The sequence below is a fragment of the Bubalus bubalis genome, chromosome 17, assembly GCF_019923935.1.
Source record: "Bubalus bubalis isolate 160015118507 breed Murrah chromosome 17, NDDB_SH_1, whole genome shotgun sequence".
Taxonomy (NCBI): Eukaryota; Metazoa; Chordata; class Mammalia; order Artiodactyla; family Bovidae; genus Bubalus; species Bubalus bubalis.
The window spans coordinates 63,229-89,016 of NC_059173.1; the positions used below are offsets into that span (position 1 = coordinate 63,229).

At 68.4% G+C, this 25,788-nt stretch overlaps 2 protein-coding genes across 6 annotated transcripts in view; one reads left to right on the plus strand and one right to left on the minus strand.

The window, feature by feature from the left end:
* The window catches only part of GNB1L (G protein subunit beta 1 like), a 28,783-nt gene extending 21,131 nt beyond the window's left edge, over positions 1 to 7,652 (plus strand). For both annotated transcript variants that reach the window (XM_025267142.3, XM_006065534.4), the window contains exons 5-7: positions 1,532 to 1,630; positions 3,968 to 4,183; positions 7,190 to 7,652. In XM_025267142.3, the coding sequence (XP_025122927.2) occupies positions 1,532 to 1,630; positions 3,968 to 4,183; positions 7,190 to 7,441 (567 nt within the window). In that variant the 3' untranslated portion in view covers positions 7,442 to 7,652. The remainder of the gene's footprint in view (positions 1 to 1,531; positions 1,631 to 3,967; positions 4,184 to 7,189) is intronic.
* An 8,210-nt stretch (positions 7,653 to 15,862) lies between these two features.
* On the minus strand, positions 15,863 to 23,816 carry TBX1 (T-box transcription factor 1). Of its 4 annotated transcripts, XM_025267145.2 has the most exons (9): positions 23,506 to 23,803; positions 22,379 to 22,489; positions 20,899 to 21,256; positions 19,148 to 19,249; positions 18,342 to 18,513; positions 17,775 to 17,930; positions 17,144 to 17,211; positions 16,965 to 17,065; positions 16,071 to 16,684 (listed from the first exon to the last, which is right to left on the minus strand). In XM_025267145.2, exons 1-9 carry the CDS (start codon positions 23,546 to 23,548, stop codon positions 16,212 to 16,214), a joined length of 1,584 nt encoding a protein of 527 aa, XP_025122930.1. In that variant the 5' UTR covers positions 23,549 to 23,803; the 3' UTR covers positions 16,071 to 16,211. The 4 variants fall into 4 exon arrangements, with proteins under 4 accessions (XP_044785792.1, XP_044785794.1, XP_044785793.1 ...); XM_044929857.1 differs by lacking the exon at positions 17,144 to 17,211 and having other exon boundaries at positions 15,863 to 16,684; positions 23,506 to 23,816; XM_044929859.1 differs by lacking the exons at positions 17,144 to 17,211; positions 23,506 to 23,803 and adding an exon at positions 22,993 to 23,351 and having other exon boundaries at positions 15,863 to 16,684; positions 22,379 to 22,486.
* Positions 23,817 to 25,788: the final 1,972 nt, after the last annotated feature.

Here is a 25,788-nt window from a genome sequence, read left to right on the forward strand (position 1 = left end):
GAGGCAGGAACAGGCGTCTGTTTGTTCGCCGAGGCGCTTAAATCTCCAATTAGGAGCTACATGTGCTTTTGTTGCCAATTTGCCAAAAACCTGTTAAAAGTTTTATTAATGTGAAGAGAGAGGGCTCCACGCTCTCCCGCGGCAGCAGCGAGACGGTGCTGAGCCTCCTCCGTGCCTGCCCTTCCTGAGCAGGCGGCGGGGTCTGGGCCAGGGCCGGGCGCCTCCTGGGGGTGGGCCATTCCCTGTGTTCCCACCTGGACTCAGGCCGCAGGCCCAGGGGCACCCGATGTGACCAGGACGTGATCCCGCCCCGCCAGCCAAGCCGTCTGGGTGGCCACGCTTGCCCAAACCAGATATCTTTCTGAAAGCAGAACGTGCCCTTGGACGCCAGGTGGGAGCAGCAGTGTGTAGGAGGCCCCCCCCGCACCCCTGACCACAGGGACCGTGGCCAAGAGCTCTCATGCCAGCACCACCCCACCCCCGGCCAGTCCCCTTGACATGCAGGCACTAGGCCCCCAGGCCTCGCCCTTGGCCGGCGTGGGCCTGGATGTCCGAGACCTGGGGGACCTCCCCCGAGAGGCCCCCGCCTCCTCTTGGTCTGCCCGGTCACTTCCGGGGCCTGGGGGACCTCCCCCGAGAGGCCCCCGTGTCCTCCTGGTCTGCCCGGTCATGTCCAGGCCGCACCCTGGGCCTCTGCGTCCTCCCAGCGTCCTTCGTCCTGCTGGCGCCTGTCCTGAGCCTCACGGCTGCCGTGGGGGCACCTAGCGTTCCTAGCTCATGGTGGGACGGCCCTCTCGTGGCTCAGGTTCTTTGTTGCGTCTTCGGGGCAGTGAGGACAAGGTGTGCGGGGCGGAAGCTAGCCCTGCAGACATGACTGTGTGGAGGGCGTGTGTGCACGCGTGTGGTGCTGGTGAGAGCGTCACCCGCGCCCCGCACGTTGGCACCTCTGCTTCACCTCCCGGGGGTCCTGTGTTCCCAGCAGGCGTCCCTCCTCTTGACGCCACAGCCCATCTGCACCACAGCCTCGCCGTCTGCAGACTTGGGCTGCCCATGTCCCCCCTGGCACACTGACCGTGGCGCTTCCCCCACAGGGTGGCCACCAGGCAGGGCACCCAGGAGGGTCTGTGCTGGCGTGGGCGACTCTGAGCACAGGTTACACATGGGCGGAGCAGCGGGCACTGGGCCCAGGACAGCCCGGAGGCTCCAGGCCGTCCGCATGTGAGGCCCAGCCGGGCGGGGGCGCCAGGAGGGCAGGGGCGCCAGGCGCTGAGTCAACACGTCGGGCCGAGCCGCCTGCCCGGCCGGGAGGTCAACACGAGGGAGGCCCCAGGTGGCCGCTGGACAACGACGCCTTCGAGGGCCCCGCAGGTCACCCGGGAGTGACGCGTGCGTCCTGCACGGCCTGGGACCCAGGGGGTCGTGCAGAGGCGCAAACAGGCCCACAGCACCAAGCTGAGCCTTGAGCCTCCTGCGTGTGCGGCCCAGACTCGACCTGGCTCCAGCCCAGACCCGCCTGTTTTCTTGCTGTCAGGTCCAAGTTCTGGAGCTGCCGTCCAAGACGTCGGTGAGCTGCCTGAAGCCCGAGGCGGGGGCCAGGCTGGGCATGCCCATGTGCCTGCAGCTCTGGCAGGTAAGGCCCCATGCCTGGCCACGCCCCGGCCACGCCCCCGGGCGTGAGTCATGCCCGTTGGGGACGGTGTTCCTGGTCCCCCTCCTCCCCCGCTATGCCATCCCCATCCTGCCCTGCTCCTGCTGCGAGGGCGCCTCCAGACCCCACGGGCGGTGGGGTCAGCGGCAACCTCCCTGGGGAGCCACGTGCTGTCCTCTGGTCTGCGTGGGGCCGGTGGGGGCGGTGCTGGCCCACCATGCAAGCCATGTGGCCTCTGACTGCCGGACGAGCTGCTCAGCTCTCCAGCCCGTGGGGGCTCAGCGCTGTCCAGCGACCGTGTCCTCTTTGCTCAGCTGATCTTGGTGACCATTCGCAGTCAGGAGGCATCTCCAAGGCTGTGGCGAGGGTGGGGGCAGCCTCGGTCACCGGGGCGTCTCTGCTCCGGTGGCAATGAGTGGACGGCCCAGGGCAGGCCCTCCAGAGTCCAGGGGGTGTCCTTGCAGTTGCAGACGCCGCGGGGAGCAGGCCGCTGACCGGGGCTGCTCTCCTGTGCCGCTGGGACCAGGGGAGCCATCCAGTCCTGCAGATAGATGCAGCCCCGCGGGGTGAACGGGCCTGTGCGCCCCACTCCTGGCCCTTCCTCACACTCATTGCCCCCACAGCTTTTGAACTGAGAGCAGCAGCTCTCGGGGGCGTGGGGCGGCGTGGGCCCCGAGACTCTCCTGGACAGCAAGGCTGTGGGTGCCGGGGGGGCGGGGTGCTCACAGGCCCCAGAGGGGACGCATCATATCCGCTCACTCTCCCTGGAGACGCCGTCAGCATCATTGCCTAATCGTGTAGGAATTCCATCAGAACCACGTGTAGAAACAGGATGTACAAACTCGTCAAGGTGACCGACGCAGCTGACGGACACGCCGAGCTGCGTTGGCTGACGTTGGATCCAGCCCGGAGCCCCTGGCTCAGAGTCTGCCCTGGATGCATCTCCAGGCCTGGGGGCTTGGACTGCCTACCACTGATGAATCCAAGTGTGGCGGGGGCCCTGACCAGTCGGTCAGAGGCCTTCTTGTCCATCCAGCTCCTGAGAACGGATGGCCTGTGTTGTGAGGAGGATGGTCACATGGGAGGTCACAGGTCATGCACACCCAACCTGGAGGCTGGCCCTCCAATGCCCGCCCTTTGGCCAAGGGGCTCCCCAGAAACCTGGAGGTGCTGGGGCCCCTGTGGCTGGCACACCCAGAGGCTGGCGGGGATGCTGCGTGAGTGGGGTGGGCCTGCCCATGCGGTCTTTGGGCCGCAGGGACCCTGTGTGCAGCGGGGGGCCTGGGGGCCTCAGCGCAGGGTGGTGGGCCCTGGACCGGGAGCTCTGGTGCCCCCGCCACCACGTGGGGCCTGGACGGGTCAGCAGCATGCAGCCCTCACTCAACTGGGGCGCCCCAGCCCAGGAGCGGGGCAGCCCCCAGTGCAGGGGGAGTGTACGGGTGGGGGCAGTGGAGGGCCAGGGCGGAGCCCCCAGGGGGTGGACCCAGGCCCAGCAGTCTTCACGGCCGCTTCCTTGGACTTTCCTCCTGTCTCTCCCGGGTGCTCCTGGGGTCATCAGACAGCCAGGCACACAGGTCCTCCCATCCCTCCAGACCCCGGGTGGGCCCATGCGGGGCTCCCCGCCCCCTTCTGTTCCTGGCACCCTCAGGTCATGCCTGCGGTGCAGCCCCGGGCCCGCAGGAGGGCTATGTCCAGCGAGGCCCAGGCTGCATCCAGCACCTGCCTCCCTCCTCGGGGCTTCAGCAACCCCGGGCCAGGCCCCCGCCGGCCCTCCGGGGCCCAGGGCGGCCGCTGAGCCCCTGGTCAGGGAAGTCCCGCAGCCCAGCTGAGGGGCGGGCATTCTCAGTCACCTCTGAGACCCGGGAGCTGGGCCAGCAGTCCCGGGGCAGCCACCAGGCGCAGGGCAGCTGCTCCCAGTTGGTGCCAGGCTGGCCCGGGGTCCATACGCGCCCCCACCCCTCGCGGCCGCTATGCAGCCTCTGACCTGCGCCCTCATCCATCACGTGGCGGGTGGGGTGCTGACTCCGCGGGCTTGATGGTTGGAGGCGGGGGGCTCGCGGCGACATTGACAAAGTGCAGAAGGTTCATTTTTCATGGAGACGGAGCTCGTGGTTTTCTTTGGCTGGCTTGCCAGACAGGTGGCTGGCCCCGCCCAGGGGTGGCCGCGCATGTCAGCAGTGGGAAGGAGCCGGAGGGCCAGTGTGGCCCGTGTCCCCCGGAGCTGGCCCAGACTGCATGTCAGGCACGCGGGTCCAGCGGGGTGGCCGGCCCGTTCCCAGCCCCTTCTCCCCTGGCGCTGACACCCTGCTTTCCCCGCAGGCTGAGTCCAGCCCCCACCCGCTGCTCCTGGCCGGTTACGAAGACGGCTCGCTGGCCCTGTGGGACGTCTCCGCGCGGAAGGTGTGCAGCCGTGTCGCCTGCCACTCGGAGCCTGTCATGGCCCTGGCCTTGGACCCGCGGAGGGCCAGGGGTGTGTCGGGCTCTGCGGAGAAGGTGCTGGCCGTCTGGAGCCTGGAGGGGCAGCAGGCACTGCAGGTCAGCGGGCCGGGCCGCGGGTTCATCCATCCTGCTCCGTGCTGGCGGTCTGATGGGCTGAAACAATATTTAGGCATGAAAAGGACTTGGTGCAGGCCCCCGGCTAATTAATCATCGGGGCCGGCGCGGGCAGGCAGCGGGCAAGGGGCCGCACTCCTGAGCCGCTCACAGGGCTTGGGTTTCTCTCGGGCCTTGGCCGACAACGGTGACGTCTCGTCCATCTAGGGGAAAGGCATGTGGGATCCGGGCTGTGCAAGCCAGTTTGAAAACTCAGAGGAATTTGGTCAGTAAGGAACTGATTAATCAAAAAAAAAAGAACCAAACTGTACGTGGAGAAATCCCCTAGTGAGGCGCCTGTAACCGTCTGCAAGCTGCCCGGCAGGGTGGGCCTCGGGGCAAAGTGACCGGAGACTTGCCCACCCTCCATGGCTGCGCAGCCCCTGGGACCACGTCTGGGTGCCCAGTGCCCAGCCCTGTGGGGAGCCTGGGTGCACGCTGGCTTCTGGGTGGGGCTGGAGCCCCAGTTAGCTAGGAAGCCTCGGGAGGCTGAGACCTGTCCACAGCCGGCTCCGAGGGCCCAGGTGTGGGGAAGCAGGGCCCCGGGGGGAGCCAAGTGGGACACTGGCTGCGTCCTCTTGGGCTGTGTGGCCCAGGCTTCCCCGCAGACTGGAGGCTGCAGAAGAGGGTGTCTCTCAGACCCTCCATAGGGGGCCCTCGCCCAGGAGCCCAGACCCCCATGGCCAGGGAGCAGGTCCTGCACTTGGGGAGGCGGGCCGGGGTAGAGATGGGGACAGGCCTCATGCCCGCAGGCATCACCGCTCCTGGGGGCAGGACCGTGGGTCAGGGCTGCCAGGGTGAAGCCCCAAGTAGGAGAGGGGGGCTAAGGCTGGACTCCAGAGGCTGGGGAGGGCACTGGCTTCCGGAAAAGCGCCCCCTCAGGAGGCCTGCGCTGGAAGCGGAGCAAGTGGTCGTGGCTGCAGGTGGCATCTGAGCCGGGCCCGTGTCCCCGCAGACAGGGTGGCGCCCTAGCTCCCCTGGCATCAACCTGCCCCCACAGCCCTGCCTGTGCCACGCCCACGGACCAGCACAGCGGCTGCCTGGCCTGTGTCCCAGCGAGCCCTCGGCCCCGTGCAGTGGGGCAGACCACCTCCCCACAGGGCACTCTGCTGTGAGGTGGGGCTTCTCCGGTCGCCAAGGCCTCGGAGTCCCAGACACAGGTGGTGGGAGCCGACATCCCCGAGGTGGGCGGGGCCATGCCGTGCTCATCTCACATTGAGGGTGGAGGGCCCGCCAGGTGGACATCAGGGTACCCTCCGCCTCTGCTCCTGCCTGGTGGGGCCGAGGCAGCCCCCCCAGCACCGTGGGGTTCTGCACCCCTTCTGGGTGTCACCTGGACTTCAGCCCAAGTGGCTGAGGCCTGGGGACCAGGCGGCTCCCTGGAGGGCCCTACCTGCTGCGGCGACCCCAGGCCCCACCCCAGGCCCCCCGCCCCTCCTGTTGTCTTGGCCCAGGTCGGCCTGATCCGTCCTGCGTTGTGGGGGAAACAGTGATAGAGACTTAAGACTTAGAGTGCGTGTGGCATGTCCAGCGCAGAACTGAGGTGCCGTTCGCCAACGAACTGGGAACCCTGAGGAGAGGGAAGCAGGGAGGCTGCTGGGCCTCACTCGGCGCTGTCCCGGGGGCGCATCTCCCCCTGGCCACTTGCTGCTGCATCTCCAGAGCCGCCGGTCCCAGAGGGCTCGGGGGCCTGGGCACGCTGGTGCCCACGCGAGTCACGGGCCCTCGGTGTCGCCCTGGAGTCTCGTGAACAAAGATGTGCCTCGCCTCGTGGCCACGGCTCCAACGAGCCCAAATCAATCTCCGCGCGGGCAGGCAGGCGGGCCAGCGCTGCAGACGCAGCTGGGGCTCCGCGCGGAGCGGAGCGAGGTAATGGGAACCAGATGGGCCCAGCACATTCCCAGCACCTGAGGTCACGCGCCAAGCAAGCCCTGGTGGCCGGGTCCTTCCCCAGGGTCCTGGTCTGGACGGGCTCATTGGGGCCCATGGTGCCCAGGCCCTGGGTCACCCTCGCCAGGACGCTGTGCGCCCACCCACCTGGGGGTCCCAGCTCTGCCCCTCAGGCAGGCTCTGGGCCGTGGCCGCCCTCATACAGGTGGTGTGCAGACTGCCCTGCCTCCCTCCTTGGGCAGGTCCACATCCTTGAAGAGGCTGATTTACGCCAGTCAGGCGGCTCTCCCACCATGCCTGGGCTGGTCGGCCAGGCATCCCCTCGCCCCGCTGCCGGCCGCGGCCCGCCCGCCTACTCCCTGACCCTGCCAGGGGCACCCCACGGAAGCTGGCAGCGGGATGCACAGGCCAGTGGGCGGGAGACGCTGCCCACGCATCCAGGGACCAGGGACAGGGCCTTGCCCCCTTGACCATCCCTGGAGCCGGCAGGAAGGATGGCCCGTCTTCTCCAGCCCAGGCATTCCCAGCTTCCAGGAGGAGGATGGAAGGTCCCCCCTTCCCCCTGGGTCCTTCCCAGGCAGTGACGCTGGCCTGGACGCACCCTGCTCCGCAGGGACCCCCTCTCGGTCCCCACTGTTAACAGCCCCCCAAAGCAGGCCACGTGGGTTCCAGTGCGTCCACCGCTCTGATCCCAGGGCTAGAGCTCCCAGGAGAGACGGGCAGGTCCTTGCCCGTGAGAGCAGGGGCGCAGGCCTGCCGTGTGTGCTCTGCCTGCTCCCTCGGGGCCTTGCATGCGCAGCAGAGGAGCGGCTGCTCTGGTGCTGGGGCGCTGAGCCCCAAGCCTGAATTCCTGGGCAAGAGGGGCAGAGGGCGGGGGACACGCAGGGCTGCTGGTCACCATGGATGGGGAGGAGGAGGGGCGTCCCGGATGGCGGGTTGGGGGGGTCCTAAGGGCGGGGCGTCCAGGAATGGGATGTCCTGGGGGCAGGGCATCCGGGGGTGGGCGTCAGGAGCCAATCTAAGGAGCCACCCGACGTCTCCCTGCCTTTCTGATCGCAGGTGCGTGGGACCCACGAGCTCATCAACCCCGGGATCGCCGACCTCAAGATCCGGCCAGACAGCAAGATCCTGGCCACTGCGGGCTGGGACCACCGTGTCCGCGTGTTTCAGTGGCGGACAATGAGGCCGCTGGCCGTGCTGGCCTTCCACAGCGCCACTGTCCACTGCGTGGCCTTCAACGCCACGGGCCTGCTGGCCGCGGGCTCCGGGGACCAGCGCATCAGCGTCTGGTCACTCTACCCGCCCAAGTGACTCAGCACACAGAGGGTGCAGGCACAGAGGTGTGGGTCCTGGGCCCCCCGGGTCGCTCAGGCCCCCTTCTACCCGGGACCAATTCCCCGTCATGACACAGCTGTGTGGGCCCTGCTGGCTACTGTTTACGGCATAGCCAGGCTGGACACTGGGCGCCTGCCATCCAAGCAAGGGGCCGCGCCGCGTGCCTGACAGTAAACTTGTTTGCAGACCTGCAGCATGGAGGTGTGGATTCTCCCAGGTGGCCCCTGCTTCCCTGGGGTGTCAGAGCCAGGGCCATCCCTTGGCAGGCAGCCGGCCACGCAGCATGGCAGGGCTGGGGATCGCGGTCCCGGGCTCCAGCCCCCCGCAGACAGCCAAGGCTGAGGGCTGAGCGTGCGCCCCAGTGAGAGGACGCCCCCGGGGCTTTGGGGAGGGGGCCAGGCCTGCAGCAGGGTCCCAGGAGGAGGACTCAGCCCAGGAGTGAGGCTAAGGTGGCCACCGGGCGTGGGGCGCGGCGGCTGAGCCAGACAGACAGGGACCCGGGGCAGCTTCTGACCCTCCTTGCCAGGCTGTGGGCTGGGAGGAAGGAGACCCTGGCGCTGGGGTGGGGGCTGTGGGAGACCCCGGCAGAGCCCAGACCACAGGCCCGTTGGTCCCATGGGCTTTTTTGTGAAGGAGCCCCTGCCGCCTGGCCAGGGAGGAGTCCCCGCTCTGGCTATGGCCTTGGAGGCCTCCCCGAGGGGCGCCCAGGACCCCCACCCTGCACTGCGCTTTACCCGGCGGGTCTGAGAGGGTGGGCCTGCGGTGCCTGTGCTCCAGGGGTGCCGCCCGGCCATCAGCATCTGGAGCCCGCGTGTGCATCCAGGTGGCGGGATGCACACTGCGGGGGCAGGGCCCCGCCGGAGGGTCTGGCTTCCAGGTCCAGCGCAGGGCCAGGGGACAGCGAGGTGGCCGGTGGGGCGAGGCAGCGGCGCAAGTGCGGTCAGCATGCCAGCATCACGTGGGGCATTGGCAGGAGGGCCCAAGGGGGCTGGGGGGCTTCGCATGAGACCGGCCCCCTGCCCCCAGAGGACGCAGCTCCTTGCAGCCCTGAGAGGCACCTGCATCCTCAGAGAGCTCTGTGGTTGGATACTCAGCATTGTTACTGACCTTACAGCCAGCGGTGTGTCGGGGATTCTGCTCTATCACAGCCATAAGCTGATGTATGAACGGAGGTGGGGTGTGACGGCATGGGGGGTTATCACTGCACAACGTCCAGCTGATCAGTCTGGATGTTGTTTTTATTTGGAAGTTTCAAGCATAGGTCAAAGTGAAGGGGAAAAGCACGGAGCCTGCGCCCAGCTTCAGCGCGAGGCCTTGGCCTCCAGGCGTCAGGCCAGCTCCAGAGTCCGTCCGGGGGGCCTGGGCGAGCCGAGGCTATGGGCCTTCCCTGGGCCTCGATGCACCTCTCAGCTCAGCGCCTTGGAGAAGGATGGCAGGAGATGGTTGGGGGAGTGACTGAGCCCCCAGGCTGCACTGCCGAGCTCAGGGATGGGAGGAAAGGGTCGGGGGCGAGCGGGCCCGGCCCAGGGCGGGGGCAGGCGGAAAGCCACGGGCCACCTGGCACAGCCCCTGGCCCCACTGCCCCGTTCCTCCCGGCGTCCAGTGCCACCTCTCCCAGTCTGGGTGTGGACATGGTGCTCAGCCGTCCACGCCACCGTCGCCCTCATCTGGGCCGGGCCCTGTGGACGGAGGGACCCCATGGGGCGCATCCCTGTCTGTCCGTCCTGCGTGGTGGACGTGCCCCCTGAGGCCCCCTCCCACCCAGCCTGGCCGTGTGCAGCCCGAGCGCTGGGCCTGGACCCCCCGAGCCTGTCCCGGCCCTGCTCTCCCCGGAGCACGGCGACTTCCCGTCCTGGTGGACATTGCTGTCTCCCCTGGGCACATGCGGTGCTCGAGCGCAGAAACTCTCTGAGGACGCCGTGGGGCTGGAGGTGCCACTCAGCCCATCCCCCTCCCCCGGCCTGGCCCCGAGGATCGAGGGTGGGAGCCCCACACAGAGGGGAAGACGCTGGGCGGGCCAGGAAGGGGCGGGGTCGGTAGGACCCCCGCTCCCAGGGTCAGGGTCAGGGGTAGGCACAGGCTCTGACTGTGATGCTTCAACAACCTTCCTGGTGGTTTCAGGGACCTTTCTCAGGGTCCCCACCCCAGGCCTGCCCCACGGGCCCCTTCTGCTCCAGAGCCTGCAGGACTGGCCAGGCTCGGGCTTTTGGAGGAGCCCTCTCCCGGGGGTCCCGAGCCCACACGCCGCTGGAGCCCGCAGCTGGATGGCCTGCCTCATGGTGAGTCTGGGCCCCTGGGAACGGGGGCTTCAGCGGGGCGGGTAGACCCAGCCTGGTGGGCACACAGCCAAGAGAGGGGCTCCCACGGGAGGGACACACGCCCATCCAGCTGCTGTCCAGGTGCGTGCCAGGCAGGCCATGGGGCTCAGAACATCGGGCTGCACTGTGAGCTGACCCCGAACCTGTGCCCCCAAGATTCCTGTGCCCGCAGCGGGCTGGCCTCCAGCCGCCTAGGGTGACAACCGGCAGGCGTCTCCAGACACGAAACTACCCTGGGAAACTGCCGGTTTACAGACACGTGAGGACTGACTGGGGCTTCCCAGGTGGCGCAGTGGTAAAGAACCCGCCTGCCAATGCAAGAGACGCAGGTTCAATCCCTGGGTCGGGAAGATCCCCTGGAGGAGGGCATGGCAACCCATTCCAGTGTTCTTGCCTGGAGCGTCCCATGGACTGAAGAGCCTGGCGGGCTGCAGACCATGAGGTCACAGAAGAGTCAGGCACGACTGAGCGTGCACACGTGTATGGGGACCTGCTTGATCGATTCGAGGTGAACAGCATGGTTTTAATAGACTGTGGGTAATCCAGGGGTTATAAATCGTTAAACATACATAAATACACTTAAAAGTCACTGCTGTCTCGGCTGTTACTTGGTGCACGGCTTGGCAGCATCAGGGACCCACACGGGGTCCTGCAGCGGTCAGCACGCACAGCTCCAGAGCTTTCCGTCTTCCCAGACTGACGCTCTGCCCCGTCCCCGTCCCCCGCTCTGGTCCCCACCGTCTACTTTCTTCTGTGAATCTGACGACCCCGGGACCTTGTGCATGTGGAGCCAGGCAGGGTCTGTCCTGTGTCTGGCGCTTCAGCGGTCATCCGGCCCTCGGGGCTCATCCATGTCGTGGCGCCAGAGCATCCTTCGTTTTCATCCCCTGTGGGCAGACTGGGCCTTCTGTCCATTCATCTGCTGAGCCATCCGTGGGGGTGCAGCTCCCGCTGCTCGAGGGCTGGGCTGCCCTGAGCCTGGGTGGACATGTGTGGGCTCAGGGCCCGCTCCCAGCCCTCCTGGGTCCACACCACGTGTGGGATTCTGTCCACCAGCTGTGCCCGCTGCCCGGCTGTCTTCTGCTGGTTTCTGCCGTTGACAGCGCCCTCGTGGGTGTGAGCTGCTCCTTGCCGTGGTCTATCCGGGTTCTCCGTTCACCCTCGGTTACTTTCTGGGTATGCACATGACAGGATCTCCGTCTTCTGGGAGCTCACTCCCTGGGGCAGCACACTTGCACGGCAGCCGCTGACCACTGGAGGGACCCAGGAGCAGAGAGCAGACCTGGGCCGGCTTCCCAGGGCGAGTCCGCCCTGTCTTGTTCCCGTTCCTGTGGGTGGGAACGGGTGTCCAGCCCACCCCAGACTGGGCCCCTTCCCGGCATCCACGGTGCTGGGCGGCTGGGGCCCCAGGGCCCCCGCCAGCAGCCTCAGGCCTGGGAGAGCACATGGTGGGCACGGCCCCCAGCCCTCCCCAAGCGGGTGCCAACGGCGTCCTGGCCCCTCACTAAGAGCACCCTCCCAGCTGGCCACCTGAAGTCACAGAGGGCCTGCTCATCTGGGCCACGGAGAGGAAGCGTGCAGGGACTCCCAGCCCCAGGACCACCCACCTGCTTGGGGAGGGATCAGCTCTCCAGGAGCGCCTCTGGTCCCGCGGCCCAGGGAGCAGCAGCCTATGTGGGGCCCGTGGCCCCCCCTCAGCCACCCCACGGAGATGGGGTTTCACCCTCAATGGCCGGAGGCATCTTGCTGGCACAAGGGGCACAGGGGGGTGGGTGGAGGGGTGGGGACCACAGGGTGTGGGGGTTGGGGGGGTCGGGGGTGGACAGTGGGTAAGTGGGTACCACAGGGGTGCATGGAAGGTGAGGTGGGGGTGGGGGTGGGCGGGGCCCTGGATTGGATGCTGGGTGTTGGCCTCCTCACTCAGGGAGGCCTGTGGCCCCTGCGGCCGTGTCCTCCCCTCACTGAGAGGCCCTTGGGCAGGGGTGCAGCTGGCAGCCCAGGGCCCCACAGGCTCTCCCGGGGAATGGCCGCCCTAGAGCCCCTAGATCTGGCCAGCTGCCTCTCAAGGAAGCCGCCTGATTTCCTTCTCGCGTTAAGAAGATCCACTCGCTGTTACCAGAAGGAAGGCCACTTGCACACACGCAGCAGCTCCCAGTGCCGCCTCAGAGCAGGGAGGTGGCCTCGGGGTGCCTGCTCACCTGACCCAGGCTGGTCAAGGGCACACGGCCTGCGGGGCTCCTGCAGCCAGGAGCCGACGGCCAGGTGGCCCGTGGGCACAGGGCGTCCCAGGGCTGAGGCATGTGGGAGGGCCCAGTCGACTAGGCATCCCCACGTGGACCGCCTGCCTGCCCGCGGCACACAGCCTGCTCAGGGAAGGCCCATGTGCATCCCAGGCTGTGGGGAGACGTGCCGGCCCCGCCCTGCACGAGGCCCTCATCGTCCTGGCTGCCACCACAACCCTCGCTGGGTGATGAGCTCACAGAGGTTCTGGGGAAGAACCTCAGAAATGCATCCAGGATAAAGACTGCGTTCAGAGGCAGGACGAAAGGGAGAGGAATTGAGGCCAGGATGACGAGGAGGAGCCAGGAGGATCAGCGTCCTGGAGGGGCCAGTGCACGGCAGGGTGTCTTCCAGGAGAGAGGGCACCCCGGAGCAGAGGCCCGGCCCACCACGCACAACCACGTGGTTGAGAAAATGAGGCTCCAGGTGGTGCCGCCGAGGCAGGCTGAGGCCCTGGACATCGGCGATGGCGCCTCAGGACTGCCGGTGCCCAGGGCCGTGCCACAGGAGTGCCCGGTTGTCCGCAGGCCCGGCCGGGGCAGGTGGCGGGGCGTGGAGTTGGGGCTGGGAGGAGGGGGTGGGCGTGTGCTCCCTGTGATTGAGATCTGATGGAGAAGCGATGTCAACATTCCCCTGTATAATTAAGAAGATCGTTTAATCGCTGCTATTAAGACCTAAGCTCCCCCAAAGTGGGCCGCATCCATCGGAGCCCCTTTGGTTCTGCCGACTCCCGCGCAGACCTGGCAGCAGTTGAGTGGAGACTCCAACTGTCCCCAGTTTCATCTCAAAAACCCATCTGGTTTGAAGAACGACAACAAGCGGGAAAGGGAATTGCATCAAAGGCACAATCGCTGTTTCTCAGAGTACAGAGCGCGGGGGGCAGAGCAGCGGTGTCGCACCCCACGCCCCACCCTGGCCTGCTCCCAGCTGGGAGGCTGCTGTCGGGGCCAGGCTTGGTCGGAGGTTCTACCCTGGGACCCGCAGAACCTCACGGGAGATTGAGGCGCAGACCCCCCCACGCACCCCCTCCCCAGTCATACAGCATGGAAATCGAGGCCCCCGCTGCAGACCCAGCCGCCCTCGCACCCAGCCCAGCTGGGTCACGCTCCTGCCTCCCTGGGATCACTGCTTCGGTCCGTGAAGCAGCTCTGGGCCCATCTCCCATGGCGGCCTGCACGCAGCTTTCATCTGCAGCAGACCTGCCTCACTTTCCCCCACAATGTGGCCCACACACTCTGGGGGCCTCCCCGGCAGGGACGGGCCTGCAGACCCCAAGAGACCTCCGTTGTCCAGAGGCTGCACCGCTGAGGCCTCCCTGGGAGGCCACATTGCCAGCCCCCCACCCAGAACACAGCCACCAGAGGGACCCCCTCGAGGGCCTCACTACGGAGGGGGTCCGCCTCCCGTCCTCACGGGGTGCGGCCAGGTCAGCACAGTCTCAGGACTCCTACAGCAGGCCTCTGGGGACCTAGGTGAAGGGGTGCCGGGCGAGTCACCGTAACCGTAACCGTTGGGCCGGGGCGGGCGGTTCCTGAACACCCCGGGAGGTGGCAGGAGCAGGGAACCGCCCACCCCGGGACGTGGTCCCCCACACCCCTGGATGCTTGGGCTCCGGGGGCTCCTCCCTCCACTCCTGCCTTTACCTCCTTCACATGGTGGACATCGAGGTTCTTCGAAGAACTTCGGGACTGAAGGGTCTGGAGCCCCTGGACCAGGTCTCTGAGAGGTCTTTCCTGGCCCTGGAGACATACACGGGGCCGGAACGGGGTCTCTGGGCCAGCGGGGATACAGGGAGGATGCTCAGAGTGTCCAACAGCTGGGAGGGAGCCCCCAAGGAGGATCCCAGCCCCATCCCAGAAAAGGGTTGTAGTGGGAAGCACAGGCCGGGTGGGGGGGTGGGGAGGAAATGGCCTGTCCCAGGGAGGTGCCTGCACCTGGGAACAAGTGACCGAGAGTCCCAAGTGCCCTTCAGAGGCCTGGTGACCTGAGCCAGGCCTCCCTCTGACCCCAGGATGAGAGGCAGGGCGACAGCAACGTGGGGGGCACAGCACAGCCCAACACCCACCGAGAATAAGTGAGCGCCCCTCACGTGAGTCTGGACATGGGTCTGCAGTGGCTGGCAGGGGCCCCCAGCTCGCGGCCAGCCCGTGACAAGGTCTCAGCCAGAACAACTCAGCCGCAGGGGCAGTGGGAGAAAACACACCTCTGGGGGCCGGGGTCGCGCCCCAGGGCAGGCAAGCATCTGCAAAGCCCAGCCGCAGGTGCCTGGCTCTCGGACACAGCTGGTGGGAGCCTGGCATCCACCTTTATTCCGTCTTGCTTGGCATGGGCATGCCCCGCAGTGGGCGTAGCGACCCTGGCTCTAGTCTGGGGAGGGGGTGGTCTTGGGAGGCGCCTCTCATCTGCCAACGCTAGGCACCAGGGAACACGTGTCCTTACTTCATGTCTGAACAAACCCAAAACAGACCTCTGCACCTGCGGTTCTCCCTGGTCTGGATGGGGCGTGGGAGGCCGGAGCGCCACACGGAGACCAGCTGGTCAGAGCAAACCGCAGTGTGTCTCTCCTCCAGGGATGAGGGCTGGCTGGATTTGTGGCCCCAGGCGAGGAAGCCAGGGGCACAGTTGGCTCACTCAGAGGCAGACCTGGGGTTGGGGGCAGACTGTCCACTAGGGCAGAGCCACTGGGGTGGCGCCCAGGGCTGCGTCCCTGAAGCTCTGTCCACCGAGCCTGCTGGCCACTCAGGCAGACGCTGCAGGAGTCTTCACACCCAGTGCCAGGTGCCCTGCGAGGATCTGGGGGCCCTGGCTCCACTGCTCGCTCCTCAGCAGCCGTGGTCACCACGTCCCGTCCTAGACCGGACGCGAGAATGGCTCCTGCCGGCTGATCGCTGAGCTCTACTTACCGCCCCCAGGGCGGACACGTCCGGAAAGAAAGGGTCGGCCGAGGGCAGACATCAGAAAAGCCCAGCCATGCCCTGGGAGAGGTGGCCCAGGCCCACAGACGCAGCGGGTCAGGCCAGGAAGGGGGACAGGGCCTCGGCCACTCGCACTTCCCGTCCCTCTCGAGTCCAGGCCAGCAACCTTGACGCTGACGGGCTGTTGGCTCTTCCTGCCTGGACTCAGGAAGGGACCGCATCAAAGGTCCGGTGTGGCGCTGATGGGGAGAGGTCCCACACCACCTGGCCTGGGAAAAACGCTTCCCAGGCAGGTTTCAGGATGACTCATGACCACTGTCATTGTGGCCTCGCTCAGGCCACCCCATGGGGACCCTCGAAGCAAAGAGAGTCAATAAACAGGGGAAAAACACAGGCCTGGGCCGGGGCAGCCAGGGGAGCGCTCTGAGAGCAGAGCTGCCAGTCTCTGTCTTTCCCGATCAGAGTCCGGGTTTCTTCCTTTCCCAGCCCCCAACGGACAGTGTCCATCCTGCTCGACCAGGACTGTTATCCCAGCTTCCATGGAAAAACAGGACAGGTACCGGTCCTGAAAACGGGCCACGGGCGGGGCCCGGGCCCTAGGCAGAGGGACAGCCGTCAAGGCAGGAATGTAGGCCGGATGCACACCTGGGACCAGGAGCTCCGGCCGCGGGGACCGCGAGGTGGAAGCGGGGGGCGGGGCGCGCGGGCGGGAGGGCCGGGGGCGGGGCGGCGCGCGGGCTCCAGGGCGCAGGGCTGGGGCGCGAGGCAGGGACCCCTGGCCCTGCGGCTGGCCTGGCCGGAGAACCCGCGGGTCCCCAAGTCCGGCTCTCCCCAGACACCCCGCGCGATGTAACCCGGCGCAAAGAAACGGACACTCAGGCAGCTTCCAAAAGAGGCGAAACCGTTTATCAAGGCGGCGCCGGCGCGGTATCTACAGTTTATCTACAAATATCTACAAGTATCTACACCACACCGCCTGCAGACGGGGGTTCTCGGGTCGTCCCGCTGCAGCGGCCAGACCGGGGCGAGGGGGGGAGGGCGGGAGGGCCGGGGCCGTCGCGGCCTCGCCGAGAACAATAAATACCACTTCCTTCCCGCGCGCACCGCGCACTTCGGCGCTGACGGCGCGCCCCGGGGGTTCCGGGGCCTGGGAGCGGGGTCCTCGGGCCGCCCTGGGGCTGGCAGGGGGAGGCCCCGCGGCCGCGTGGCCCGGGTCCCGGGCAGGCGCGCGCACTATCTGGGGCAGTAGTCGTAGGAGCCCGGCGGCGCGGCCCCGGCCGACGAGTACATGCTGGCGGCGGCGGCGGCGGCGGCAGCGGCCGCGGCAGCGGCGGCGGCGGGGCTCACAGCCGGGTGGTGGTGCGGGTGCGGGTGCGGGTGCGGGTGTGCGTGGAAGCCGTGGCCGCGCAGGCCGGGCAGCGGGTAGGGCGCCGGCCGGCTCTTGGCCCCGAGGTAGTGGTCGTAGGCGGTGGCCGGGTACTTGTAGGGGTGGTGGTGCAGCGGCTCCGACGCGCCGGGCGCCTCCAGGCGCAGCTCGGGGTGCGGGGGGCTGGGCCGGCCTCCGGGCGCACCGGGCAGCGGGACCCCGGGCCCGGGCAGCGCGGGGCTGAGCACCCGCGCCAGCAGCTGCGGCGGGTGCGCCGGGTCCCCGAGCCCCGCCGGGCCGCCCGCGTCGCGCTCGAACTCTCGCCGGGCCTCGGCCGTGTCTGCGGGGAGGGCCGACGGCTGAGCCGCGGTGAAGCCGGCGAGAGCGCGCCGGCCCCCGCCCGGCGCCCCTGCCCAGCTCCGGGCCCTCCCCAGGGGCCCGCGCCCGCCGGCGGGCGGGGCGGGGTGGGCGGGCGGACGCAGCCGTCGGGCCGACGGGCGAGTGCGCGCTTGCCCGGCCGCCGCAGTCGTTGTGCAACCGCCGCGAAGGCCGCGAGCGCCCCTGTGGCGCGGGCGAGGCCGGGCGCGGCCGCCTGTCCGGATCCCACGACCCCGGCCTACCTTTCTCCGCGCCGTTGGGCTGCGTGGGGGAGGCCACGGGGTTGCGCGAGCGGGCGAACGCGCTCATAAGCGGCAGCGCGCCGGGCCTGTGATTCCGGGGCCTGCGGGAGGGAGGCGGGCGGGGGTCAGGGGCGCCAGCGGGGCGCCCGCGTTCTCGCGGTCTCCTGGGGGACACTCACCAGTCCTCGGGGTCACAGTCTCGGAAGCCTTTGGCGAAGGGGTTACTGGCGATCTTGAGCTGCGTGATCTGCGGGAAGCGGGCACTGGGCTCGCCCTGGGGGCCGCGGGACTTACCCGGAGGGGAGGGAGCCCTAGGAGCGCCCACCACTCTCTCCTGCTTCTCCCCCACTCCCTTCTCCACCAGAAACCGCTGGAGCACACCCGCTCCCTCCCCCGCAGGGGGCTGCATCTCTCCGCGGCTGGGAAGCCCTCCTTCTGGCTAAGGAACTCCTCCTCTTTCGCACCCGCAAGTGCCCCCCAGGCTGGGCTAGCAATGCAGTTAGGTCCACCCCCCAGCCGCGAGATCTGGACTGGAGGGCACCCCAGGCATCTGGGTAGACCACGCATCAGGCCCCCAGTGGGAGCTTCCGGAATGGTTTGGAAAACAAACTTTCAGGCTTCAGAGATAGCTGCTGCTTGAGGGGTCAACCTGATAGGAGGCTGGTCCGGACAGCAACACAGAGGAGAGGGGGGTGGTCTGAGGCCGCAGTGGGGGGGGGGGCTGGGCTCCATCCTGGCGGGGTTTCCCCAGGCAGCCACTGAGAATCACCCCTTCCCAGGGGTGCTGAGCGGGCTGTCCCAGGGCCTCACCCGGTGATTCTGGTAGGCGGTGACTGCGGTGAAACGCGTCTCCTCAAACACGAAGGTTTTGAAGTTTTCCTCCGCGTACTTCTCGCTGTCTTTGCGTGGGTCCACGTAGACCACGTGGAAGCGTGGCTGGTATCTGTGCATGGAGTTGAGAATGATCTGGAAGAGAGGTGGTGAGGTCCGAGCTCAGCTCCGCGGGGCCCAGACAGGCAGCGCACTTCCCTCCCGACAGCCCGGCACAACCCTGCGCTCCCCCAAGGAGGCCAGCCTCTTAGGAGCCTCACCACTAGATTCCAAAGTCTGCTGCCCACCGCCCCACCCCACGGCCCCCCATCTTTTCCAGGGAAAATGCCTCCAGCAAAAGCCCAGAATAGGGTGAAGGGACCAGTGCAGCCCTCTCTCCCAGGCCCAGGCCCCTGACCCGAGGGCTGGCTCTCCCTGGCCTGTCCATCATTCACACTCTACCATGGCGTGGCGTGGGTCAGCAGGGACTTCCTCAGCCTGCCGGGGGTCAGCAGGGACCCCCTCGGCCTGCCAGGGGATGAGGCGGTAGCTCGGGGGGCCACTCACATGGCCGTTGTCATCCAGCAGATTGTTGGTCAGCTTGAGCTTGTCGAAGGAGACAATCTGCTTCATCCACTGGGCCCCCTTGGCCGGCGAGTCGGGGTGGTAGTGGACGCGGCCCGGCGTGGCGGGGTCTGCCTTTCCGGCCACCAGCCAGGACGAGCTGTGGAAGGCATACCTGGGCCGCGGTGGGGGGCAGGGGCCACGACACGCCGGGTGAGGGCCTTGCCCAGGGAGCCCGAGGTGCCCGAGGCTCCCACGGGGCAGATGGGGGGCTGCCCAGGGGGCCGCAAGGAAACGGAACCATCCCGACAGGCGGCAGGAAGCGCCAGCAGGGAGGCGGCCGGCCTTGGCGCCAGGATTCGCTGCACACGGGTCCGGGTCCGCCAGCCTGCAGCCTCCCCGGACCGCCAGCCTGCAGCCTCCCGAGTCACCAGCCGGTGCGGCGAGGAGGAGGGGAGCCTGGATCTGGCCCGCCAGGGCCTAGGGCGCAGGGCGGACCGGGCTCTCTTTATTAATTGCTGTTAATTGTCCGGGCGGCCAGGCCCGCCCAGCGTAATCTCTCCCGGCCACCCCACCTTTCCTGCCAGCTCCGGGGCCGGCGTCCCGGGGAGGGGGTGGAAAGGGACATGGACAAGGCTGGTGGGGAGCCCAGGCACATGTGAGCCCCCTCAGGACCAGTCCCCAGAACTGCTGGGGGCGGATGAGACCTGTGGGGCTGGGGGCTGGCGGGACTGGAGAGTTGGCCAGCGGTCACCAACGAGCATCCTGGGCCGCCCGCCTCCGCCCGCCGGGCCGGGCCGGGCTCTCACCGGTAGCGCTTGTCGTCCACGGGCACAAAGTCCATGAGGAGCATGTAGTCAGCCATGGGGTCCATGCCAAACAGCTTCACTTGGAAGGTGGGGAACATGCGCCTGGGGGCGGCAAGACCCCGTCAGCTCGGGACGGGAGGACAGGCCACCAGCTTCCAGCGGCCCAGGACGCAGCCTCCGGCCGGCCGGCCAGCCTGGGCCCTGGTCATATCTCCCCTCACCGGGCTGCCTGACTGACCTGACTAGGCCCCTTGCCCCACCAAGGGCGAGTGGATGGCAGGACAGCCTCTTGCCCCCCCACCCCGTCAGAAACACAGAAATGGGTAATCAGCGTGCCAGCGGGGCCTGCAGGCCCTGACCTCGGCTTCTGGCTTCTTACTGCACCTCCACCCGCGCGGACCCGGCCTAACTGACTGCCGATCTGGCCGTCTGGGGCCGGGTCAGCCCAGGGGGCCACAGCAACGGCAGTCCCGGTCCTGGGCCGTCAGCAGGACCGCCCCCCCGCCGCCTGATCTAAGCCATCGCTTTAAGCTCCCGGCTCGAACAAAGTGAAAGCAAGGCGGACAACCGGGGGATTCCAGGAGCCCCGGCGGCCTTGCCGCGGAGTCTGCGCCTGCTTCCCCGGTTCCCCCCAGAGGCCGAGCTAGGGAGTCCACAGCCCTGGGCCTGAGGCTTCTCGTCGGGTCCTGGGGTTCTCCCCACCTTCCTCGAGGACACAGGCAAGTTCCCCAGACACAGCTACTCCAGGCTGGCCTGGCCTGTGTTCTTGGGGTCCCCTGACCTCCCCGTCCCCTGAGCTCCGACTCGTCCTGCACGCAATCCCAGCTCGGGCCGATGGCCGCCGGCTAGTCCAGTCCCGGGTGCCGGCTGCCGGCTGGGAGGACAGCGTGCCCCCGGCCCCCGCCCGTCTGTCCGGCCGCTGCCTCTTACAGGCACCTCCTCTTGGGTGGTGGGCTGACGCCAGCCCTCCTGGACAAGCCTCCCCTACCGCCTGCCCCTGCAGGCCAGAAGGGGCTGCAGAATGCTGGCTGGGCCGGGTGGGAGGCTGAGCACCCAGGGCCAGCAGGAGAGCCTGCAGAAGGCCCCGGGCTCCCCAGGGAAGACGCCGGGACAGGGCAGGAGGAGCCCCGCGCGGGCTCTGCAAACAGGCCCTGAGCCCTCCCAGGCCGTGCAGATGCAGAGCCGGTGTCTCCTGTGTACATTAGACACAGACCGGCACCCGCCTTTGTCTGCCGGTCACATCGGCTGCATCGCAAAACTTGTTCCCCTTCTCTCCGGGCCCTTCAAACAAACACAGGCCAATGGAAGGCGGCGGCCCCGTCAACAGAGATGTAGGCCTGAGAAAACGGGGTGGCGGCCTCCCCATAACGCAGCCCGTCTGAGAGGGTCTTAACTGTCCCAGAGCGGTTCCCACCCACTGCCCCGTTGCCGGGCGGAGCCTCCAACTAACCCGGGTGGACTGAACTGGGGAACCAGAGAGGGGAGTTTCCTCTGAAAAGTTGGGATCCACTGGGATCCGCCGGTTGGCGAGGCCCGGAAGAACTGAGCCGGCCCCTGCCTCAGGCCGCGGGTGTCCCGGGGCGGCGGGTGGACTCCAGGACCCCACGCTTCTCCCCTGACCCCTCCGCCGGTTCCCCAGGTGGCTGTCGCCGGAGCCGGGACCCCGGAGCAGAGAAGCCGGCCGTACCCCCGCCCCACTCGCCGGCCCCTCCAGGCTGGGGCGGCCCACGGCCAAGGAGGGGCGCCCTGACCTGCCGGCCTTGGTGACGATCATCTCGGTGCCCAGCTGGTTGAACTCGTCCCACAGCGCCTTCATCTCCAGCTGCACGCTCACGCTGGCCACCTTCGCGTTCTTCTTCACCGGCGCCTTGGCGGCGGCCACGCAGCTAGACCCGGGGCCCTCGGGCTCCGCGGCGCTGCTGGCAGCCCCGGCGGCCGGCGCGAACGGGTAGGCGTGCGGCGGGCCCGGGGCTCCCGGCGCGGCGGCGGAGCACGGCTCGTAGCGCGGCGGCGGGGGCTCGCGCGCGCCGTACGGGTCGGCGCCGGGCGACGCGGCGCCCGGGAAGCCCCCCGCCGCCCCCAGGCCGCTCAGGCTGCTGGCCGTGAAGGCTGCAACGTCGCAGAAGTGCGAGAGCTGCGTGAGCCACGGGCTGGACACGGCGGAGATCATGGCCCGCGGGCCGCGCGCCCCGCCGAGGTAAGCGCTGCCCCGCGCCCCGGGCCGAGTGGCGGGCGCGCGCCGCCCCGCGCCGCCGCCCGCGGAGCCGCCCCGCCCCGCCCCGCCCCGCGCCCCCGCCCCCGCCGAGACAATGGCCTCCCGGCCCCCTCCCCGCCCCCGCCCCTCCTGGCCCCCGACCGCCCGGACCGGCTCCCCGGCGGCGGGCGAGCGCGCGAGCGCCCGCCGGCCGCCCTCCCGCGCGGCGCTGCCCGCCCGGGCTCCTGCAGTCTGTCGCTCCCTTACCTTTGTTCCCCTCGCTTGCGTCTCCCCTCCGCATCCTCCGATGCCCCTGCACTGTCTGCCTCGCGTCTCTATTTCTGGTTTATTTTCCGCCTCTTCCTCTTTTTCCTGCTGGTCCCTCTGCGCTTTGTCTTTCCTTCTAGTCTGCCTGTCCCCCTCCTCTCTGTGTGCGTCTCTCTATTATTCGTGACTTTTAACTTTTTTTTTTTTTTTTTTAAGTTAAGACCGAACTCCTTCCCTTGGACTTACTCCTTTCCTTAAGACTCGACTTTCTCAACTTCTCCTCCGCACGCTTCTCTTTGGTTCTGGCCTCTTCATCTCCTTTTCTCTTTCCCCTTTCGGGTGTTCTGTTTTCCTCTCCTTTTCTCCAGCTCTTTTCCTCCCGCGGTCCCCTCCTGCTTTCTCTCTCTGCTTCTCCGAGTCTCCCGGCTCTCTGGGGCTCTCCTCCTGTCCCCCCACCTCTCCGAGCTCTCCGTCCCCCGCTGCCGACTCCCTCTGGTCCGTCTCTCCCGTCCCCCTCTGACCTCCCACGCCCTCTTCTGCTCTGAGCTCAGCTGCATGGATCTCTGTAGCGGGGTCCCCAGGCGAAGGGGGCACAGGATTGGGGCAGGATGCCGCCCTTCCTCTGCGCCCCAGAGTCCAGGCTGGAAGCCGGGCACTCACCCTGCCAGTGCTGCCTTTTCCGTCTCCCCCGATCCCCCCAGCCCTCTTTGCTTGGGCCCCAGGGGCAGGGGTCTGGCAGGCCTCTGCCCAGACGCAGCAGGGAGGCTCACCTTCCATGTCCCTGGTGACGGTGCTGAAGTGCATGCCGGCTGGGGATCCCAACGGCTTCACAGGCTCGGAGGACCCAGGGGCCGGATGCGCGGTGCGTTCTGTGGCTTCTGCTGCAACCAGAGAGGCGATGCTGAACGCGCTGGCCCGGGGAGACAGCGGGCCCCGCGCGTCCATAGGCGCCCGGCGGCCTGGCCGGCGCCGCCTCCGACTGCATGCACCCGGCCCCACGGAGGCCGGCCCAGCCCACGGCCCAGGGGCGGGAGCCCGCGGTGCCACTCACTGCCGCGGCCCCGTGCCCAGGGGACATGGCGTCACGGCCCCCCACCCCAGGCCAAGGGGGCCCTGGTGGGTGGAGAGCCCCGGGGGGTGGTGCGGGCCCTCCTGCATTTCAAGCTCCCCGGGCCTTCGCCTCAGCTCCCAGGGGCCTCTGTGGCCAGCACCCCCGGATCTTCTGCGCCTCCCCAAGGCCTGGCCTCCCTCTGTACAGCGAAGCCACCAGCTTCCACCGCCCGGAGGGGAGGCTGCAGCAGGCGGCCCCAGCCCCAGACCCCGGCGCGGGGCTCCAGCCGGGCCCTGCCCTGTGCTCCTCCCGCCTCCCCAGCTGCCCCTGAACCTGGGCGTGGAGAGGACCGTCCAGGCTCCGGCAGCGGCCACGGGCGGAAGGCCCCAGGGCTGCAGGGTCGTCCTTTCCTCGGTGCCCAGGGACAGGACCTGGCCCCGCGAGCGGCTCCCGGGCCCCTGTGGGCGGCTCACAGTCGCGCCCGGGGACCCTGAGCCGAGGGACACCGCCCAGGCCGCCTAGCCCGGGAACCCGAGCGTCACGCGCACCCGCGCACCGCCCGCCCCTGGCCGGGAGGCTTATACATCCGGAGGGTGGGCAGTGCCCGCTCCTCCGACCTCCCCGAGCACCGGCCGGGCGCAGGGAGGGCCGGGGGCGGGGCCTGGACTGGCCGAGGGAGCCGAGGACACGTCGGAGGAATTCAGGCCGCGGCCGGGTCCGGTTGCTCGCTGCCCCTCGCCCGCCCCGCGGCCGGCCTGCCCTTCTAGAAGGCCCGGCTGCCCACTTGGGCCTGCAGGCCCAGGCTTCCCGGACGCTAAGCCTGACGCGGCCCGCCCCTCCGCGCACCTCCTGCCTCCGGGGCCGCCTCTGCCCAGTTTGGGGCATCCATGGCCGCCCAGCCCAGACGCCCCCCTTGCAGGGCGCTAGGCCTCCGTGACCCAGGACTTGCTTGGGCCCTGGGCTGAGCCTCTGGCCCTCAGGCCTGTCTCCAAGGCCTCTGCTGCTTCGCCTGGATGGAGCGGCAGGCAGCAGCCTCTCTGGGGGCTGTTGGCCCCCAGGCTGGAGGGCGTGCTGGCCCAGAAGCGGAGGGGGGTCCTGGCAGCCGCTCCAGCTGGAAGCACGGGCTCCCGGGCCTGAGGTCCAGGACTGGCGCGGCCTGGAGTGGAGGCGGTGAGCACGTGGGCCCTGCTGTGTGACGGGGTGGGCGACCGTGACCTCGTGAGCGCTGAGCCCCGCCCCTCCCCCCGATGGCCCCTGCAGCACTGTGGACCAAGCTGGGAAGGCGCGATGTTGCCGGGGGGGGGGGGGGGTGCCCTCCCCGCGGGGTGGCCGTGGCCGTGATCTGTGCGGCCAGGAAGCAGGTTCAGGGAGTCGGGTGATGCGGGAGCAGCTAGGCTTGAGCTCCCCGCCCCCTCCGCCGGCCGCCCCCACAGCAGGGCCAGCCGGGGGGCCTCTAGGAGCCCAGGTCGAAGGACCAGCTGGCAGGGGGGCTGCTGCTGCAGGAGGCAAGCGTGTGCTGGCGGTCAGCACCCAGAGGGGCGCACGGGGCATCCCCAGGGGCACTGGCGGCGGATGGGCGGGCTGTGCGTGGTCCTGGTGTGTGCGGGTGCCCGTGGTTGTCCCGTGCACCCGAGGAGTCTTCCCGTATACCTGGGCGAACACTGGAAGGCAGTGGGCAGGTGCTGAGTCCGAGGGAGAGGCCGGCGTTGGGAAAGGAGCAGAAGTGAAAGTGAAAACCCCGGGGCCTCTGGAGTTGCAGGGTCAGCCTCCGGGGCTCTGTCCTGAGGGCCCTGGCCCTCCGAGGAGGAGTCCGAGGTGGGAGACAGGAGAGGGATCCTCTCTTCCCTCATTAACCCCTTGGTGCCTGAGCTGGGACCTGGGCAGCCAGGCCAGATGGGGAAAGCGCAGAAGGGAGTGGGCCAGATCTGGTTAGGAGTGCGACTGACGAGGTCAGGGCGCTCCTTCTGCAACTCACAACTCTGCTTCCCCCACTGCCACTGCCCACTCCCGCCACCACAGGCCCCGAATGCAGCGGTAGTGCCAGGCCCAGCTGGAACCCAGCTGCAGGGGCCAGAGATGCTCAAGATGCTGCAACACTCTGGTCACCTGATGGGAAGGGCTGGCTCATCGGGAAAGACCCTGATGCTGGGAAAGATTGAGGGCAGTAGAAGAAGGGGACAACGGAGGATGAGATGCTTGGATGGCATCACCAACTCGATGGACATGAGTTTGAGTAAGCTCCAGGAGTTGGTGATGGACAGGGAGGCCTGGCGTGCTGCAGTCCATGGGGTTGCAAGGAGTCAGACATGACTGAGTGGCCGAAGAACAAAGGGGACCGGACCCCTCGAAGTTGCCACCTCCTGCGCCCCAGGGGTGGGCGCGCCCATCCCTCCTGGCCCCCCGCCACTCTTCACTGCACCCCCCGTGCCTTCGCCGCCCAGTGGGAGCACGTGCCCTGCGGTGCCCCCTGCACGCCGCTTACGCGCTCCCTCACCTGGACTAGCATGGTTCCTTTCCGCCTCGCTCCCCCTGCCGGCCGCGCCTCCGAGAGCCAGAAGTGAGAGTCGGGCCAGGCGCCACCAGAGCCCAGGGCACGAAGAGCCCCTCCACCTGGGACGCAGGCTGAAGACAGGACCCGCCTTTCCCCACGCCAGTCAGCAGGATGGAACCAGGATGAAACCACGTTACAGGCCCTAGAAGCGAGGCTCTCGTGGACCCCCAGCGCAAGGTGGGGGTGGGGGCCAGGAGGGAAGCCAAGAGCAGAAGGCAGCTGGCGGGAAGGAGCAGGCGGCCACCCCCTGCTTCTTGGGGCTGCTCTGGGACAAGCCCCAGCCGCACTCACCCTCACCCCCAGCATCCTAGCTGGGAGGTTCAGTCCCTAGCTCTTGAGGGGCAGCCCGGGGTGGCTGGGCGGCACCCAGCTCCTCCCTGGAGCACACGTGGGTCCCCAGGGGAGCCAGCAACACCGGGGTCCACACGTCACTCCCACCACCAAGCAGGCACATCCACGGCTCCGCCCCAGCGCTCTGCACACCCAGCCCTGGGAGGACCGGCGGGCCCTTGGGTGTCGCTGTGCTTGAGTACTCCTGGACACACGATGGGCTCCACCTGCGCCCCCTGCCTGGGTCT

Bases quoted from the DNA above. Each gene is read 5' to 3' on its own strand.
- TBX1 (XM_044929857.1), bottom strand. From the start codon at position 23,548: ATGGATGCCCCAAACTGGGCAGAGGCGGCCCCGGAGGCAGGAG. The intron at 17,066-17,774 runs GTGAGGCCCTGG...TCCCTCCCGCAG, and splicing joins CCGCCTACCAGAATCACCGG to GCCCCGGAATCACAGGCCCG. The intron at 16,685-16,964 runs GTAGGCCGGGGT...CCCTCCCCGCAG, and splicing joins GCCCAACGGCGCGGAGAAAG to ACACGGCCGAGGCCCGGCGA.